The following is a 19,770-nucleotide window of genomic DNA, read 5'->3' on the forward strand; positions in this document are numbered from 1 at the left end:
TCAGTAAAGGAATATGAACATGAATGTCAAGAAGCACACAGCCTGTTAACCAGCAAAATATTGGGTTGCAATATATACATTGTAATATGTGGACATAGCTGCTTGATATTCTATTAAGGGAAAAAAAAATCCATATAATATACATATAAGATTGCTTAACTATACTCATAAGAGTTAATGCAAATATTATCTTTAAGTTTATCTCAGTGTGCTGCTTCAACAGAAACAATTTTATTTGCATTAAGATATGCACTTATTTTCTTTCTTCTTTCAATAAGAGTTTCACATACACTTACCAAAAAGTCAAATGATAACATGGAACCTATTATTTCCCCTAAAGATTGGAGTGCTTAAAAAATCTTGTTTCCTGAGTTATCACTGTTGAAATATGAATCCTGCCTAATTATTAGAAAAAAAAATAGCTTTGTCAGGTCTACTGTGATAATCACATCAAATTATGCTGGCACTAAACTATAAACTGAACACTGTTCATTGTCCTTTTTCTCCCACTGTGATATTGATGCCTTTCAATAATACATCCTAGAGGGGTAATCCCTTTTGTTGCAAGAACAGTAACGGGTATAGTTAGAACGATTTGGTATTCCACAACATAAACCCACACTTAAATAATATTGTTTTTACTAGAGTTGAAACAAAGCTTAATGGATGCTGTGTTGCACCTGATGTAAATGTCCCCTTGTTCAAAAAAAAGTTTTTTGTTCTAAACTTTCGGGGATATTCAACAGAGATCTCCAAAAACACAGAGGTGGACATGTCAGGAAGGGATGAAGGACCTGACTCGCAGACACAAAGCTATACAGGACAGAGGCAACAGTGCAGCCTACAGGCACTCATTCATTTTCATATGAATTTCACTTCACGTAATATAACTGTCCAAAAATCCATGCCCGTCTCTCTTGCAAATGCTAGCGCTGCACTCTCCAGTAGATGACCCTGTTGCTATGCTGTCACCAGGGCCGCTCCGTTGGCCTCGGTGGACCCAGGCCTTTTGTGGCCAGCATACTCGCCGATGAATGACCCATCTTCACCGAAGCGGTCATCTTCATCCTCGCTGTCCGTCATGCTGACCCCGCAGCTGTTCTCTTCGCTGTCCAACTTGAGGGAGCACAGGCTGGCCTTTAGGGGCTTCTTCTCGTTGTCGCTGCTTTAGGAAAAGGAACTGGCTCCATTATTTACGCACAGCAGCTGTACTGCATTCGCTTCACTTACCGTCAGCAGCTTTAACATGAGACAACATTTCAACTTCTCTCTTGACTGGAAATCACAGCTAAAGTCTAACAGCCAGTTCCGGCTCTTTGGCAACAGGAGACGGCCTGGAGGGGTCCCCTTCCTGGACATGGGGCCTGCTGGCCTCCCTATTCACACTGGTCTGATTTTATAGGGGAAACTTGATCATGTAAATGTGTTTAGTGCTGCAGCAGTCTACACCACATAATACTTAGTTTATTTCAGCGAGTTTCATTTCCTGGAGTACGTATCACAACCAGTAATTCACAGTGAGTATTGCATCATCAACTAGGCTACTCTTTATCTTTTCTTAGCATCAGAGATTCATGGGAAATGGAGGAGTACAAAAGGTCTGGGTGCCCTGTCTGTTAATATAAATATTATAATGTATAATGTGATTTTGTTTGAAAACAAATAAAATAGATATGGTAGGTGCTCCTACGAAAATTCCGGTATGCAGAGAGCATAAATTTCCCTCTCTAGAAACACAGAATAAAAAGTAGAGAGAGAAGTACAGAATTATCCTTTGTCATATTTACTGATCATAGAGGTCACATAAAGTTTATTTTTTCATTATTTTCCTCAGGATGAACATAGTATAATCTAACCTGACATTTCTCCTGATTCAGAGTGCAGAGTATATCCAAATACTCTGTACGCGCAATACCCAAAGAGTTCAAGCCAACTGATGAGTAAATAAGTAAGTAGTGTATCTAGCAGTGTAAGTCACCTTGGTGAATAAAGTGTGTGGCTAGTAACACTACATAGTATCCGTTGTAAGTCACTTTGAAGAAAAGAGTCTGCGAAGTGAATAAATGTAAATGTAAATGTAAATTGTATTATAAAAGTGGGAGAGGAAACGATTTTCCTGTTATTTCCGTATTCATCAACGCAAACTTGATGTTTTTGCTCCTTTCTGAGAAGTGCTGCGCGACAAACAGATCCAACTGACTGATTCTGTGCCTCTTACACATCAAGAGTATTGTCTAAAGCTGCAAAACAGCAACAACACAAATGCTCCGAAGGCTCTGAAGTGGCACTCCGTCGATGGGACGGGGGTTCATTAGCTCTTCTTTGTTCAGGAAGATGTTAAATTTAACGCATTGCTGCTCCGTGGGGCATTCACCTAGATTGCTTTGCCCTCCAACAGTTGTGTTTTCATTTAGGCTTTGCTTTGAATTTATTAGTGACAAGGGAAGAAGCCAAAGAACAATGTTCTTTTCTCCACCAAGTCCCACAAAATGCTCAACGTGTCCATCGTCCTTACCGGCCCCCTTGCGTATAAAAACAGCTCGATTTATGTCGTACTTTGCATCGTTGGCTTGGGAGTGTTAAAGGAGGTTGCATGGCCCATAACTCGCCCTACACTTTATGCGCGTGGTCCCTGTCAACATCCTGTTTGGGAGCCGAGCTCTTTGAGAAGAACAAGGTGAGAGGACATGTTAAACATGAGGCAGGACAACAGGGGAGGAGTGTTTACCTGTATTCAGACGAGGCGTTGTTAGTCGCGCCCTGGGACTGAACGTCTGAACGGGCATCCTCCTTCTCTTTAACTGTGTAAAAGGTGTGGATGATTATGACTGCAGTCTAGTTCAGGAATTTATTTGTCATTATTACCATATTTTTACTTTGCTTTTTTTTTTTAGATCGGAACATTAGTGAAAAATACCAAATATATTTTTACATTTTTTTCAACCTCTGCATTTTATCTTTTCCCTCTTTTACTGTTCAATAAATCATATGGTCATTGTGTTTGAAAAGTTTAAATAAGGTCTTGATGAAATTTCAATTTCATGGAAAGGCGCCTAATGGGATCTAAGAAATCCGGCAGCAGTGAAATATTCAGGAATTTGTGTCAACAGAGCATGCAAGTGAAACAGAGACCAACCCCCCACCACCTCTACCTCACTTACCCCCTGCCCTCTGCGCATGTGAGATGAGAACACAGAGGGCCAGAAAGTGCTGGTGGAGGTAGCAGGCAAGGAGTACGGGAACAAAGTAGGCATGCTGCAGCCTGCCTGTCTGACCACCCTGCTAATAGGCTCCATGGGCAGAGCGGAGGGCGTCTCACAGAAGTGGCAAACAAGGCGCCGCCACAGAGACACAGCGCTCCGCCATCTCAGTGGAACCCGACGGGGGGCGGGTAGAGAGGGGGCGTCTCCATGAGGCTCACCTGAATATTTGCCGCCTATGTTCCTCCTGACGAAGCAGGCAATGAGGACGACGAGAGTGAGGGCGACCGCTGCGCACATGGACCCGATGAACCAGGGGTCTGACGATTCCGATTTGACGGCCAGACCTGCATGAGAGCGGGAGCAATTGTTACAGTTGAGCTCTTCTGGATAATTAGCACTCACTACAATGGGCTTTTTGTCCTGCATGAAGTGCACTCTTTGCCACATTTGCCACACAGTCCAAAGGAGCTGGTGGAAATGGTTTCTGGTAATTATATAAGGACTGCTGTTAAAGAGGAAGGGCCACACCAAGCACTAGTCAACATTGACGCAGTGCCGAGTGCCACCACCCTGATCTTAGACTATGATTAAGTTTAATAATCATGTAATTTTGCCCAAACAAAATGTCAGTAGTTTGTGTTTTATTGTGCCTCCATCTCACGCTTGGCATTTAAAGTTACGATTTGTCTCTAGTTCCTGATTTTCCAGTCCTTCTGGGATTATATAGATAAACCTTGTGAAATGGCCAGGATTGCAGACACCATCCATCCTCTACTTCTGAAGGGTATAAACAGGCTGAGCCACTGAAAACGGCCACAGGGAGTTGGAACCGTTTCTCTTAATCGTCTGCTCATCTGTCACTCGTAAGTATGAAAGTTCCAGTACATTAATTACCAGGCAAACGTGCATCACCTAGACAAACACCTGCAAACGCATCTGTCACTGCACAGAACTACAATCTTTCAAATGGCACTTTCAGCTACATCAAATAATTCTGCATTATGAATATGGATCTAAAACACCTCTGTAATGTATGGAAGTGGGACCTCATGCAACTGTCCAGTTTAAAGATGATGGATCTCCCTAGTTTCCATTTTTCTCTGTGGTTTTGTTTGTCTCGATCCCAGAGAATGTTTATTTTGCAGACTTATCACTTCCGACAGCATGTCTCCCCTGCTGGAGAGCCCAGTGGTGTGTTAGTCTTCGTCACAGAGCCCCACCTCTGCATTTGTCTACACACCTCCAGTCACCTATCTCCCCTCATGCACGCCCCCGTCGCCCTGCCTCAAACCCAGGCCCATGGAGTGATAGGGTGACGTGTGAGTCTCTGTCACTGGGGTGGGGCGGGGGGGGGGACTGCGACATGCTTCTTGATGACCAGGTGTGGCTAATGGTTCGAGAAGCACAGAACAAACCAAGAACTAAACTCACTTCTGTCTTTAGGTTGCTTATTGGCCACACATATCTTCAGCTGTCTCTTGGTCTCTCAAACTGTTTATATTTAGCTTCTGTTTCCAAAATAAAACAACGCAAGGTGAATGATACAAGCAAATTTCGGTTCTTCATAAGGTTTTTTTCCAAGAACCATCTTTTCCCACACATCTGTTATCATGTAGAAAACCGAAGTTAATGACATGCAAATTAATCGTAAGCGCAGATCATGAGAAGTGAAATAATGTGCGAATTACCAGATTAACAGCCTTTTCATTAATTATTAAATGCTAAACATGTTTTAAACTGAATATTAACATATTAAAAAAAAACTGCCAATTAATCAAGGTTTTTGGAATGCAGATTTAAATATTCTGTAGGCTGTGCTCTTCCTGTAAACAGAGTGTTTTGGTGTTGAAGAAAGGTATTGCTTTGCGTTTCTTTGTAAAGGGATGTGTTCAAGGTAACTTTGAATGAGGTAAACAATACGGCTCAGGAAACTATAAATAAAGAGGAAGACTAATTGAAACAGATCAAAAGGGTCCCTTGACCAAACAAGAAAGTTAATGACTTCTGAAAATGTTATTTTGATACCCTGTTGTATTATGCGCATTAACTTGTGTGATGTGAAAAGACAGCTTTGAATTCTATAAAATATAACTATATTCATTCATTTATTCACTGTGGCCTTTGTAAGAACTGATTGTAAGGGCCAGAATGCAATTACAGAAGTCCTTCATTTCCATTGAATCACCAAATGTATTTGGCAGCAAAAAGGCACCTTTTTGAATAGACACCCCCTCCCCTGGGTGGTTCTGAAGTTCTGAGCTATCTCTGCCTTCTGAAGGGCTGCTAACTCTGCTCTGGTCTCTGAGCTCTGGTTCCTTGGCATGCTGGCAAAGTCTCTGAAGCCTAGTGCTACACTCCTCATTTTCAGTGCCAAACTGCATCAAAAATACCTATGACCTCACCAAGCTTTTCCATGCCTAAAATTAATTCATACTAAACATGCTTTTACTTATTCTTTTTTCTTCCTTTTGTGTGTATGTGTGCGTGTGTTTAATCAGGTTCAGCAGAAACAGGGATTTTTATCACAGTGTCTGCCACCATTAGACGTCCTGACAGCGTGTGAAAATCCCCCGACGCTTCCCTATCTAGATACTACTGCAGGAGTAGTGCGATAGGGAAGACGGCGGTGGGGGAGTGATGCGTGGGGATGCTGGTAGTCTCAGCCCCTGCATCTCTTACATAGAATGGCACAGTCCTGACAGCACTGAAACTGAATGACCCCAGCATATAAACACATGTTAAATTGTTTCATTATGTTCTGCTTTCTATTACTGTGTTGGGAGATGCAACAATCTCGTTTCTAGAGTTGTACAAGATTATAATATCAAAGGTGGCAGCTGAGGGTAAACGTATAAAAGTTTGCAGCAAAATATTCTAATAGATTTTGGTATACTCAGAAATGTATTTTTAATATGAGAGCACTAAAATGGCATGGTGCAGACTCTTTAAATCTCTCGGAGAGTCTGTTGTGTACATCAGGCAGAACGAGGCCTGTGTCTCCTCACACTCTGTAAAACTTCTTTTACGGGAGATACACTGTCATCCACGGTTGTGAGAAGGCATATAAATTTTTCTTAATATAAAGCCTTCGGGCTGGAATCACTTACTCAGTGTCAAAGAAAATATCCGTAGTCCCAACATCAGAGAGGTGGTTGAAATCCTCCAAAGTAACCTCAGACGCACACATTGCCCTATAAATGTCCTTGTGGTTGATTTCTCCCAACCTTCAACTTTAGAACAAGCTTCTCAACTCAACCAGAAGAGAAAACTCTGCTGCCTTTTTCCAGGCCATACCTGGGGTGTCTTGGCTACATGTCTTACCCATGAATCCCTTCTGCTTTTGCATACTAAATCATCTTTCGAGTAGACCTAGATATGGGAGTTTTTTGGGGAAATTTATCCTCTTTTACATTGTGCCACAGGCACATACTGTATGCATGCAGCAATCCATAACAGACTTGACATATTATTAGTATCTCATTGTATAAAGAATGGGGGCACGGTGGCGCAGCAGGTTTGGCCGGGTCCTGCTCTTTGGCAGGTCTGGGGTTCAAGGCCTGCTTGGGGTGCCTCATGATGGACTGGCATCCCGTCCTGGGTGTGTCCCTTCCCCCTCCAGCCTTATACCCTGTGTTGCTGGGTGAAGCTCTGACACACTGGGACAGGTGGCTTCAGCCAATGTCTGCGTGTGCACAAAGAGTGAATAATCTAGTAATTGTCATTACTGTTTTAAACATTCCAGTATAGATATAGCCCATCATGGATGGAAGCAGTTACATTTTTTTCCCCATGAATGACTTAACTACAAATTCAAATTCCTTAAACATAACTAGTACTCTTTATATAAAGTGTTTTCACTGTTTCTCACCACAATATCCAGCACTCAGTCACAATCTTTTGGATTTTGGTCATTGTGTTGCCCAGAGGCACTTGTAGCAGGCTGTGGCTAAGGCCCCATCTCCATCTCCTTGAGTGATGGCTGCACTTCAACGATGACTGATTAAGTGAGAATGAACGCCATGTGTGGCCAATTAACTGTAATGGAGACTATGAAGAGAGCTTGTGTGCAGAGAAGCAAGGAGCTATACATTTATTAATTTATGTGACATGTTTCTCCAAAGCAACTTACACTTGTTAAGCTGCTTACAATTATTTACCCATTTATATAGCTGGGTAATTATTCTGGAGCAATTTAGGGTAATTACCTTGCTCAAGGGTAAGATAACTGAAGGTGAGATTTGAACCTTTGGGTCCGAAGGCAACAGCTGTCCCCTTTAATTTAGTTCTGTTTTTTTTCTGGTGCAATTTGGGTTGTATTCTATTTTTTTAGCCAGCTCAAACAGTTTTTTTCCTATGTTTTTTTTAATTGGTGTACTATAAAATGTACTGTAAGATGCTTTGCAAGAAGATGCTTGCAAAAAGTTGCTCCATTATAAATAATTGAGTGCAATCACATGAATTCTTTGACTGGTTGATCTTACAGACTTACATTTGGCCCACAGGTACAATGGAATGTTCTTTGTGATGGTTACAAAGACACTGGCTCCGTATCTCCACATCAGCTGTTGCCCTCACCCAGAGCACACCTGATGGCAGGATGTCCCTCCCCTACACCAGTCACTCACCTGTAGGTGTGGTTTGGCTCTCCTCGCTGACCGGCGGCCCACATCCCACCCGGGTGCAGGCGCTCACGTAGAACCTGTACCGGGTGACCGTCTCCAGGTCCTTAAGAACCCACTGGGTGCTGTCCGGTCCACGGATGGTAACATTGTGCAGGCTCTCAAAATCTGCTGTGTCGTTCACTGCACAAAGGAGCAAAGCAAACATGGTGGGACTGAGGAACTCAAGGGTGATGCTGGTAGTAAACATGGACTCAAAATATGCAGGACTGATGATTAGAAGTCACAGTGCTAGTCTCAGTCTGATAGCTACATGGAGCTCGTGCACCATAATTAACATTCAGTGTTTCAGCAGAACGACGTGAAACTGCTGAGATGGTAGCACACGAGATTCTCGGAGCTGGTCACAAAGCCTGACTGTAGCCTTTGAAAGGAAACGTGCTCCCGGTTCGACTGGCTCTAACAAAGTCCCACAGTGACAGACGCAGGCGTCACTCTTAACATTTAAAACTCGGCTGTCATCAAACAGGACTTCAAAAACAGCTTCTGAATCTTACATATTGAAAACGTATCAGCTTCTGAAATACAGTGTGACACAGCCAGTGGCAATTTTCACTCTGGCACAATTGAACGTGCATAAAAAAGGAAAAAATGAATACGGCTTCACAATGCAGGGTCTACTTGGCATGGCTTACGTTTCTTTTCAAGCTGTTCATTGTTATAACAGCAGTTTTGCTGGGGAACTTCACTCATCTGGAAGCCCCGCAGACTGCAGGAGCTCTTGAACTCTTCTTCACCATGTGAACAGCACCACCCAATGGACACCACTGACACCTCAACCAGACTCTATTGCCAGGCTATTCGACTGTACCTTGGGAAGTTCAGGTCCACTTGGCTTAAGAGCTTTAGCTATTAGCACAGCAGGGTTATTCCGGAAGCAATAAAGGGTCAATGCTTTGCTCAAGGGTGCTACAGCAGAAGTCAGGTTCAAACCCAAGTTCTTCAAGTGCAAGGTAGCAGATCTAGACACTATCCCACTGGCTGTTACACTGTTTTTGCCAAGATTAAAGCACTTAGATCTCAGTGAGGCTAAATAGAACCAGTCAACATGATAAATTAAATAAGGTGTTTCACTGACCAGCTGGAGGAAAAACCTTCCGATCTCAGCCCTACAGCTCTGAATAGAAACACTGAGTATGTTCTGACATGAAGCATTTTGCAGAGTGATGGGTAGCAGGTAAAAAGTGTCCATGTGCACATACCCATCTGGTACTGTAGGAGGTAGCCTGTGAGAACACCGTGGGCCTTCAGTGGAGGTGACCACACCAGCGTGATGGCATCTTTCTGGGCATTTGTCGCTTTCAGTATAGATATTTTCTCAGGAACTGCAAAATAATGAGTGTAGCACAGCTGTTTCTTTGTAGTGGATTATGATAATCCAGTACTGCAGTCTTTGTGTCTATGATGCACTCCCTCTCTCACCTCCTTCTGGGGTCTTGAAGGTGACAGGGTGGCTGCTGGGTCCCATGCCACGTCCATTGAAAGCACCCACCATCAGGCTGTACTCGGAGAACGGGATGAGGCCCTGCACTGTTGTGTAGCTCAGGTTTCCAGAAATCACCATGGTCTCCTTCTCCTTTGGACCCTTCTCAATGTTCAGGAGGTCCCGCAGCCTCCATAACTGAACCTGGGAGGGTCATGGATGGTGGTGAGGACCATGTGCAACACAAGGTGGCTGAATGTAGGAGCTCAGGTGTGTGGACACTCACCTTGTAGCCTCCAAGGAGCCCCCACACATGGTTTACAGGAACAGGTGTCCAGCTGACGTGGATCCGGCTACTGTTCAGCACAGTCACGGCCACGTCACTTGGAGCCATGTCAGGTACTGACAGAGAAGACGCGATGAGTACAGTCATTGTCACACCTTCTAACGCTCACTAACACCACATCTACATATCTCTAAATACCCAAGAAACACTTTGGTAGGAACTCACCAGCAGGAACCTTACACAGGAAAAAAAAAAAACTCTCTTAAGAAACACTGTATAAAATAATCTCGCCTGTAGAAGACAGTCAAAAAATACCTCTGACAGAAAACGTATCAGAAAATCTGTCCTCTAGGACACACTGTAGCGAAGAATTTCCCCAACACGGAACACCATATCTAAAGAAATCTGTAGGAAACCATATCTAATTAAAACTTGGCTAGAAGCACTTTCTCTATGTTGCTTGAAGGAAATACTTTTCAACACCTTTGCAGCTACGAGCATCATTTATTGATTTTTCAAAAAAAAAAAAAGATCCACACAGTAAATACAATTACCTCAAAAGCATCTCAGAAATGGCCGAAACAAAATTAAATTTTAGTTCACTGTGTTAGCCCATTCAAGGTTATTCAGCCACAACTTGGAACATTTCTGCAACACTGCAGGGATAGTATAGCCTTTTCATGATGTCAGTGTGGTGAGGACATTGTGTGGGTTGTGGACAGTACTCACAGTCCTCTCCTGAGTACACAGTGTAGACTTTGGGTTCTGGAGCCCATCCCAGATCATTGGCTGCCTGCACCTTGACATCGTATGGAACGTAGGGGGGAGTGTTCTTGACCACGAGGGAATGTCTTTTCACCATGTGCTCCTGCCAGTCTTCCTCCACACCCTGTTGCCTGTAGCTCACTTTGTACTCTAAGCCTGGCCCATTGTGCTCCACTGGTAAGAGGGGCTAGGATAAAGGAAAAGGTCAATCACTGATATTACCATTTATTCACACTGAAGACTTTTATAATAAGTCAGTCAGCCAATAAAGTATAATAAATGAAGGAGGAAATCAAACAGATCACTTAACAAGCCCATTTTCCTTTCACTGATCTATTTCAAGGGTTGTTTTAAAATGATTGTGTATTTTAGGTGCCAAGTAAGGAAAGGTAGCGGTGTGTGATGGCGCAGTGTGTTTGGCCAGGTCCCACTCTCTGGTGGGTCTGGAGTTCGAGTCCTGCTTGGGGTGCCTTGCAACGGACTGGCATCCCGCCTTGGGTGTGTCCCTTCCTCCTTCAGAGATTGCGCCCTGTGTTGCTGGGTTAGGCTCCGGTTCACCGCAACCCCGCTTGGGCCGAGCGGTTTCAGACAATGTGTGTGTGTGTGTGTGTGTGTGTGTAAGGTAAGGTAGAGCATAGACTTTGTTTGGGGTAACATCAATATACACCTCTAAAATCATCTGTATGCAATGAAGAAAGTGAGGACCTTGGACATGGTATGAAAACAGAAAAAATATTACAAGTTTGTCAAGAAAAAGTCATAGGTTTGAAGATTCAGACTTCGAAGCTGAAAATGCAGTGCAGAGAGACAATCAGCTGGCGTGGATCACATGCAAGGTGGGGAAAAGCCTGTAAAAATTCAAATGAGTTTCACAGTGACATATCCAGCACCTTTTTTTCCAGGCTTTCTTTATTTCTGTTCGCACACTCTTCAATGATAAATGTCTCCTTTGGTAAATGTTTGTTGGATCCACTTCATTGAAAGATTACAGTAAAAATTGAGATGTGGAAAGTTTCTTACCTCCCAGTGAATAATCATTTCATGAGGCAAATTGCCTTCACTTTTAATATTACTGGGGCTGCTGTCTGGAGCTATTAAAAGACAGAAAAGTTGTTGTTAACACACCGATGAGATGTTTTTTTTTTTTTTTTTTTTTTTAACCTTACAACCATTCATGTTCTTCTTTCAGCTCAGTATTTTCAGCAAAACTGATTTTTTAAAGAACATTTTACATATAAATTAAATTTATTCTGCCTATGAGCAGTATTGAGGTACATTAGTTTACAGTTTAGTGCTAATAAGTAAATCAATTACAGAGATCCTGCACAACGGTTACAGTTTAAAACTGAATTGAATTCAGTTCGGTTTGAAATTCCACACTTCATTACATCTTAATTGCAAAGAGACTGGAATGTTTAGTTCACACAAAATGAATCAACCCAAAGGTGCCCCTTGAAAAGAGGGGGATGACAGTGTGATGAACAGACAGGTGTAAGACGGGGTGTGGGCACACAGGAGTCACACCTGTAGCAGGGGTTTTATATCTTTCTGTGGGCCGACTGGGTGGGCCTCTCCCAATGGCGCTGAGCGCAGACACGCGGAATTGGTAATCTAAGTGTCCGTTGAGGTCCAGTTGGGCCCAGGTTTGGTTCCCGGACACCCTCTGCAGTTCCCGCCACCTCCCTGGCTCCCACCTGCTTTCCTCATACTCCACAATGAATTCTGTCCACAGAAGACCAATTCTGTCAGTCTGTGCCCCAAGGCCTGGTGTAAAGTATACCTCTAGTTTTTGTCAGTGTTTTTGGTTCACATGGGTCCACCATGAGTAGACAGGAGCAGTGTTACTTTGTGGATCAGTCTGGTGGTTTGCCTAGTTCATCGAGAGGAGAACATTCCTATTACCGGTTGTGGTGCTGTTGTGATCATCCCCAGGCACCCACTTCAGCTTCACCCTGCGGTTGTCAGGTTCGTAGAGCTCAAGGTGTTCTGGTGCATCAGGAACACCTGAGAGAACATTTTTACAGCTTAAAAGTGTGGTCACGGCTGATGGACTTGTCCTCTCAGGATCAGGTCACATGACTCATGCAGATGTAAAAACTGGTATTTAGTGCGGATTGCAGAACCAGTGAATACAAAAAGGCTGCACAGCTGGGTCAGTCTAACCTACCATCAAATAAAAGCAAGTTTGCATAGAAATAAACTCTACTATAGAGCATCAACATTTTCATATAATGGGGAAAACAGACAAATTTAAGAGTGTTGCCACAGCCTTAGCAGATGACTCTCAATCCTCTGGGGACACAAACTGGTTACGAAATACCACAAAAAGCATATTTTTAGACTGCGTTGATGCTGAGTTGAAAAATGATAGTTCTTACAGAATGAAAAACAAGCTACAATAAGCCACTCATATGATAAATAGTTGCCATTGATAAACTCCTGACATGTAACAGGATAGAAAGTCATAATTAGTGACTGATAATTGAATGTCATATAGAGATTCATTAACTGACTTGTTGGATTCACTAAGTCAATAAACTTAGGGCAGGTTAGGTACTTAGTGGAGAGCTACTGTAAATGCAGGAAAAACAATAAGCCCAAAGCTTTGGACCTGAGAATGTAACATCCAAACACTCAGCAACATTTAAATTCCTTTATTGCTTGCATTTATGATGAGCTAATGAGCAAGTATATTAATTTTTCTATAATCATAAAGTCACATTAGACTCCAGACTCCCTGAATAAGTCTAAATTGGACAGGTGGTGATGGATAGAAGAAGTTTGATCTTTGTCTTGGTTGACTGATTTTCCTTGTATTTAAGATGTGTTCTGATTAGCCAGCGCAAAAATTATGAGGACTAAATTCCATTGGATCCGCAACCCTGGTACATTTAAAACAGCTGTGTTTGATTCCAGCAATGTTGGCCGAGGGTTCTCTAAACACACTGACTCACCTTGCACGATGAGGAGGGCAGAAGCCAAGTCCTGGTCCAGGCTGGTCCTGACGACACACTGGTATGTGCCCTGGTCACTGTGGCTGACGTTGGTAATATGCAGGACGTTTTCTTCCACAAAATATCTGCCAAAGCAGGGTTCATCACATCTCCGTTTGATTAGTTCTGATGGCACTCTTACGCACAGCACATGCACAGCACATCTTAGACTTATACCTGCTCATTGAGCAGGCCGGCTATTCTTACTAAAGGGTATAAACCACCGGCTCCACTGTGAACTGGACCTGGAAGAGTCTAGTGTTCATACCTTTTACCACACTGCCACCTGTTGAGCAGAAAACGTACCTTGATCCACTCACTTCAGCTGCAGCATCCCAGTAAGGGTTCAGTACTGCTACTTCTAAATCATAACTGCCTTGATCTTTCTAATGAAGTTCTACTCTGCCATGGACACTTTAGATCTCATTTCCCAGCGCTGCAAACTCATGCAGTTACAAGGCCTTCCTACCTAGGAAACTCAGTTTGGTTGAGTGATATCTCCACATTGTCCTTCTCCCAGTGCACCTCAAAGCTCCGAGTAAGAGATTCATCATATGATGCTCGACAGGTGAACTGCGCTGTGTTTCCACTGACAACGTGGAGATTTTGTGGATGTTCCACAATTTGGGTTGCCTCTGAAATTCAAGATAATATTCCTGATTACACAGATGGCACCATCTAAGACTGGAACCTGCACATTTTACATTTACATTCACTCATTTAGCAGACGCTTTTCCCCAAAGCAAAGACCATCTCATAGAAAATACAATGTGTGCATTACCTTAGCAGCAAGAGACTCAAATACAGACGTGTGATTCTGAAGTACATTCAGTTTGTTTCTATCCACCATATGAATCAATGTACACCACACATCTAGCTGCTCAAAACTTTATCCGAATATCAACATTTCCTTCCAGGTAACTTTATTTTATATATATATATATACACATATACATTACATTTTCATTTATCTGACCCGTTTCACCAAAGTCATTACAGCATTAATTCACTTACTGTACAACTATTTACCCATTAATGCAGCTGGGTACTACAACTGGAAAGGGGGGCCAAAGGCAGTCACTGTAACCACTAACATACCAGCTGCACCCCCCAATTAGTCCGGACCCTTAACTGCTTTGCTACCAGTAGATTTCAAGTACTTGACTTGACTATTGTTTCTAAGGGATGGTTCAGATTCCATCCACTGTGTGACTATCCAGCTCTGTATGAATTCTTACCCTTTATGTCTAGGCTGGCCAAAATAGTTGCATTCCCCTGAGAGTTTATGCTGAAGCAGGTGTATTCTCCAGCATCTTCCTTCTGCACGTTATGGATCTTGAGTGATCCATCCTCCTGGATATAGAAGTTCTCACCTGCTACAGAATCCACCGTGTCTCCTTTGGCCCTGTAGGTGCATTAAGATTCAACAGACCCTTGATGTTGCAATGATGCGATTGGGGCAGGTTGGGGGGGTATGGGAGCAATAATCACCTGCCAAGGAAAGACTTCACCCTGAATAATGCCATGCAACAAGTCATTTTGTACGATATAAACTATAACATGAAAAGGTCACCTAGTTACACTGTACTGAAGAGAAATTGCAAATAATGCTCATCTTCATGTCATTCAAGAAGGGTCTCAAAGACCATCACTCTGAAACCCATTTCTCTCCTGATCTACTGAGAGCTACATAAATTGCTCCAACACTGTCTGCTTCTATGATTTACTATCTGCTATTTCATTGTCATATCTATAGGCAGCTTTTTGAATAATGAGTGCCAGGAAAGTGGAAGTAGAGTATCAGACAGACATGCTGTGCTTTAATAACAGTGTCTCTGTTTCTGTAGCACTTTGGCTGTTGCTGAATGTACTTTTCTTTATACTGAGGCACTTCTCTTTGGAGAAAAGGTTCTGCTAAATGAATAAAATGTAAATATCGTGTTTTTCTATTTGCCAATGTTTGTTTATCTGAAATGAGCAAATTTGGAGTTAAATAAATGATTTTGCCGTGCAATTTGCATTTTAAAACGAGTCATGTCACAGTCCTTGATCAAGTGGGGGGATACGATCTGGGCCTATCCTAGAGGAGTCAAAAGCATTTAGTGGTGGAGAAGAAATGAGACTTGTGTCAGAGCAGATACCCACCAGGTGGTGACCGAGGGAGGAGAACTGAAGACCTTGCAGTGCAAAAGTACAGTCGTCCCCACAACAGCCTCATATTTCTTTCTGTCCTCGGTCAGAATCAAGGGGCCAAGATCTACAGAAAGAGGCAGAAGTCATTCATAGGCCTCAGTCCTGGCAGAGTTCATACATTAATCATGTGCAGCAAGAACTCAGCGCTGTTATGACATGATTCGGATCTGATCCATATCATTGATGTGCAGCATCTCCTGTTGTGACTATGGCAACAAGATCACAGACACGCCCGTACGATCAGCAGTGACTCCAATGAACCGAACAACACAGGGTTATACTTAAGGTGTTCGTCCCACAAATTTTCTCAGCGTGTTCAATATACCATTTCTCGAACCATTCAAAACCTGTTGGCACTTAGAGAAAGACCAACCGCACTGCTGGCAGGGGGATCTGAATCTCCCATGTTGCAATGACAAGCTGTCCCCGTCCAGCAATGCTGCACCTGGCCGGCTACTTGCCAGGCCTGACACCCCCCACCCCCATCCCAGGGCTCCTGTTCTTCTGTCAGGTACAAACTAGCAGCTGTTAGCCATCCTTTACCAATTACACGTCAGCTTGTTTATCCCCTGCATCATTACCGTGGAATGAATAAACGACAGAAACAGCTGGCCAGAACAGAAGGGTAAACAGTGGAAGGGTAGGACTGAGCTTGGTGAGACGAATGCTGGAAGAAGCCTGCCCTTTGAGGCTGCTCTCCTTGGTGAAGGGCAACCATGGAAGATTAGTTATGTTGTACAAGAAGACAAAAATAGCTGTATAATAGGCATACACTGGGCAATACTTTCATACTTGGCAATACTCTAGATTATTAATTGCATTATTTGCTTAGGAGATTACCTGCTTTTATCCAAAGTGTCTTACAGGGCTTTAACAGCTCACACAATTACACACCTGGGTGTTTACTGAAGCAATCTGGTTTAAATACCAAACTCTAAGGTTCCCCTGCTGAAAGTTAAGCCTGCAGACTTTAGGCAAATTCAACGCCTTAATCATTGTGCTACATGTTGCAATACTGTCAATTCAGCAGCAAAAATGCACATACAAACAAAGCAACCGATGACTTTTAACACCAGACAAAACAAAATGATTCGTATTGTGCTACAGCTTCTTCATCCGGAATGTAATGTGTTGGTTTAATGATTATCCAAAAGTATTCAAACAAAACCTTTGCAACAAAATACACTCATAAGGTGCTCATGTGTTTGAGGAACTGGGTCTGTGACCAAAGGGTTAAAGGGCCAGTTGCCTGAGGGGCCTTTTTACCATGTTCAGAAGCAGAACTGGTCATGTGAAAATGTAGCATTTTACAGCCATACACGTAACTGGGATGGAAGTATCTAGTAAGCTATGGAATATCATCATAACATTAACTACGTTGCGTGTGCGAAGCAGCGCTCACCTAGGACCATGACGTTAACATTGACTAGAAGTGTCCCGTGCCTGTTGGAAGCTTGGCACTGATACACGGCGCTGTCAGCCGGTTTGACATTGTGCAGGACAACGGTGTCACCGAGCAGCTGTCCTCCAAATTCCGGGGCATCTGAGGGAAACAGATCGTCTGTTACTGCGGCCCACTGTCTGGACAAGTCGAAAGGACGGAACTCAGCAGGGCACACACGGCAAGGAAGGACAAAGTGGAAGAGATGCGACAGTCATTTCTCCTCCACAGCACCTTTAAGAAGGTGTCCGTTCATCATCCAGGTGATTTCCGGCTGGGGATTTCCTGCAGCGGAGCACTGGAGGTGAACATCAGAGCCGCTGCTCTTCAGCTGGCTCTCCGGCTTCACCAGCCAGTGGGGTGGTTCTGGAGCAAAGGGAACATACGTCACATCCAGCACATGGCAAACATTTTCTTTGTGGTGGTTGATGAGGTTTGGGATGCATGGTTTCCTCACAATTAATCCTGCTTTTAGGGTTTCCTAACTTTTTTTTTCCACCAGCCATCAGTCTGAGGACACTTGCTGGAAAATAAAACTCTTCCATTCAGACGGTCACATGCAGTTATTACACAGGTGTACTCAAACTAATGAATGGAACTATATATTCATTGTTAGTAACATCATTTGAAGTGCTTCAACTAATAAACAAATTAATTAACTAATAGTTTCATGCAGGAAGCAGGTCGGTCTAATAGATTAATGCACCAAGCAATAAATTAATGCAGAAAATTTGCCAATTCAAATGACTGATGACTTTGAACCAAATACAAATTGATATGTTTCCTACATAACACCATGTATGTGAAGCAACGTTGTAGGCACCACATATTTTATATATGGACGTTGACTTTTTCACACACATTCAGTTCCTCACCCTCCACGGTCACATGGAACTCATGAGTGGTCTCTCCTGCCGAGTTTTCAGCTTTGCACACGTAAATCCCTTCATTATCCTTGTTAATCTTGGGTATCACCAGGCGCTTCCTGAAGTTCTCGATGCTGCTGTGGTTGGGCAGGTTCTCTCCTGACTTAGTCCAGGTGACTACTGGAGTTGGGCTTCATACAAGCAGGAGAAGAAGCATAAAAACCCCTTCAGAAATAGTTGTCCGTGAAATTTAACTACTTCATCCTAACCAGAGTTCACTATATGTAGTATATATCCATTCATTTGCAGGAACTGCTTTTCCAGTTCAGGGTCACAGCAGTCTGGAACTAACCCAAAAAGTCAAAGTCAAAGTGGCTTTTATTGTCATTTCAACCATATATATATATAAACATAATAGTAAATATAAACAATAAATATACAATAAATGCTATGAATGTAAACATACTACTTAGGTTTTAACAGCAATTTAAGAAAGAAGAGTGCAAAATTTGGCAACGGAGTGGAATGGTGCTCCCATTCCCCCAGAAAGGCAGGGCAGGGTAGAGTCCACCTTGCATGGGACACCAGTTAATCACAGCATGCTCACACATACTAAGAACTAAGGGCAAATTGGGGTAATCAGTTTGAAACACATACTGAGTTTACTGTGAGAGGAAACTCATTGCACCTTCTTGCACCACTGTGCTTCTGGGGTAGAGGACCACGACTCTAAACTGGACAAGCATTTATTGATAATGAATGGATGTGCACATGTATCGATCCATAATCGCCTCCTCGTGCTTTGAGAGTTACAGTATACAGGCCCCGTTGGGGGCACACCTGTACTTACAATCCTTCTGCCATGCATTCCAGCTGCAGATCTTCCCCTTTCACCAGCCGTACTTGTGTCTGGACTCCAGAGGGAGCCATAAGACTGGGTTTCCTCTGAACGGTTGAATTATCTTTAAACAGGGACAGAGGAATTGCATTAACTTGAAAAGTACTGTACTGGAGAAATCTGGAAAATTTACTGAAAAAATCTCAGCAAGGCTGCTTTTGAAAGCACACAACATATTGCATACATTTATATCACACTTGTAGGCTTCAGTTTCAAATAGCATTGATCAAGGTACTTACTCTGAATTAGAAGAGTGAGAATAACTGGCTACGTACATATGTAAATCAAGTTAAATCTCATTATCTAAAATTGTAAGTAATTTTTTTTTTTTTTAATAGGTATCAGCTACACACAGAAAGAATAATTTACATACAATAACCAGTGTGGTGTAGGCCTCTTACATGATTAATATGCAAAATACTGCATACTTACATTTATACGTGTACTGATGTACAAAATACTGGCACATTTTAAAAGTCCATGGAGCATTGACTAGCTCTCATAAAACACCATAAACATATAAGTGTGCCAAGACTCTATATTTACCATCAGCGACAATGTGCTCTGGGTCACTGGGAAACTTATCTGGTAATTACACAGTAAGTAAGTAAGTACGTAAATAAATAAATAAATAAATAAATAAATGGAGCCAATGAAGTTCTACGAAACAGTGGCATGCAGGTATAGTAATGGGTTAAACAGTTACACAAAGAAATGCACATCTTTGTCACGCACATGAAAGTAACCATTTTCGGTTTCACACAGCATGTTTTGACACAAAAGCACACAAGACCTACCATCACTCCGGCTCCTGACCAGCATGGCCATGGGAGTCTTCTGGACAATGGTGGGTATGCTGGGGAAAGAAGCGAAGCAGCAATAGTCTTCACGGCTGTCCTCCTCCAGGGTGTTGGAGAAGTAGAGGTTCCCATCAAGACCTGTGGACACTCGTTGGTTCTGCTCAATTTGCTTCAGGCCTATGTTGAGGGCACCAAGTGAAGATGAAGTCATCTCATCTATGTT

At 42.8% G+C, this 19,770-nt stretch overlaps 1 protein-coding gene across 3 annotated transcripts in view; it reads right to left on the bottom strand.

Moving 5' to 3' along the window:
- Positions 1–216: 216 nt before the first annotated feature.
- Positions 217–19,770, bottom strand: part of LOC108939007 (neural cell adhesion molecule L1-like protein) — a 46,571-nt gene continuing 27,017 nt past the window's right edge. For 2 of the 3 annotated variants that reach the window (XM_029259673.1, XM_029259671.1), the window contains exons 6-25: positions 19,545–19,724; positions 18,700–18,811; positions 17,859–18,040; positions 17,218–17,349; positions 16,945–17,085; positions 15,495–15,606; positions 14,588–14,754; positions 13,819–13,984; positions 13,311–13,435; positions 12,259–12,360; positions 11,881–12,078; positions 11,377–11,447; positions 10,321–10,543; positions 9,592–9,707; positions 9,305–9,509; positions 9,085–9,207; positions 7,829–8,005; positions 3,422–3,547; positions 2,729–2,801; positions 217–1,165 (exon numbers count right to left, since the gene is read on the bottom strand). In XM_029259673.1, coding sequence (XP_029115506.1) covers positions 961–1,165; positions 2,729–2,801; positions 3,422–3,547; positions 7,829–8,005; positions 9,085–9,207; positions 9,305–9,509; positions 9,592–9,707; positions 10,321–10,543; positions 11,377–11,447; positions 11,881–12,078; positions 12,259–12,360; positions 13,311–13,435; positions 13,819–13,984; positions 14,588–14,754; positions 15,495–15,606; positions 16,945–17,085; positions 17,218–17,349; positions 17,859–18,040; positions 18,700–18,811; positions 19,545–19,724 — 2,936 coding nt within the window. In that variant the 3' untranslated portion in view covers positions 217–960. The remainder of the gene's footprint in view (positions 1,166–2,728; positions 2,802–3,421; positions 3,548–7,828; positions 8,006–9,084; positions 9,208–9,304; positions 9,510–9,591; positions 9,708–10,320; positions 10,544–11,376; positions 11,448–11,880; positions 12,079–12,258; positions 12,361–13,310; positions 13,436–13,818; positions 13,985–14,587; positions 14,755–15,494; positions 15,607–16,944; positions 17,086–17,217; positions 17,350–17,858; positions 18,041–18,699; positions 18,812–19,544; positions 19,725–19,770) is intronic. The other variant, XM_029259679.1, reaches the window with a different exon arrangement.

Source organism: Scleropages formosus, chromosome 2, assembly GCF_900964775.1.
Source record: "Scleropages formosus chromosome 2, fSclFor1.1, whole genome shotgun sequence".
Lineage (NCBI taxonomy): Eukaryota > Metazoa > Chordata > Actinopteri > Osteoglossiformes > Osteoglossidae > Scleropages > Scleropages formosus.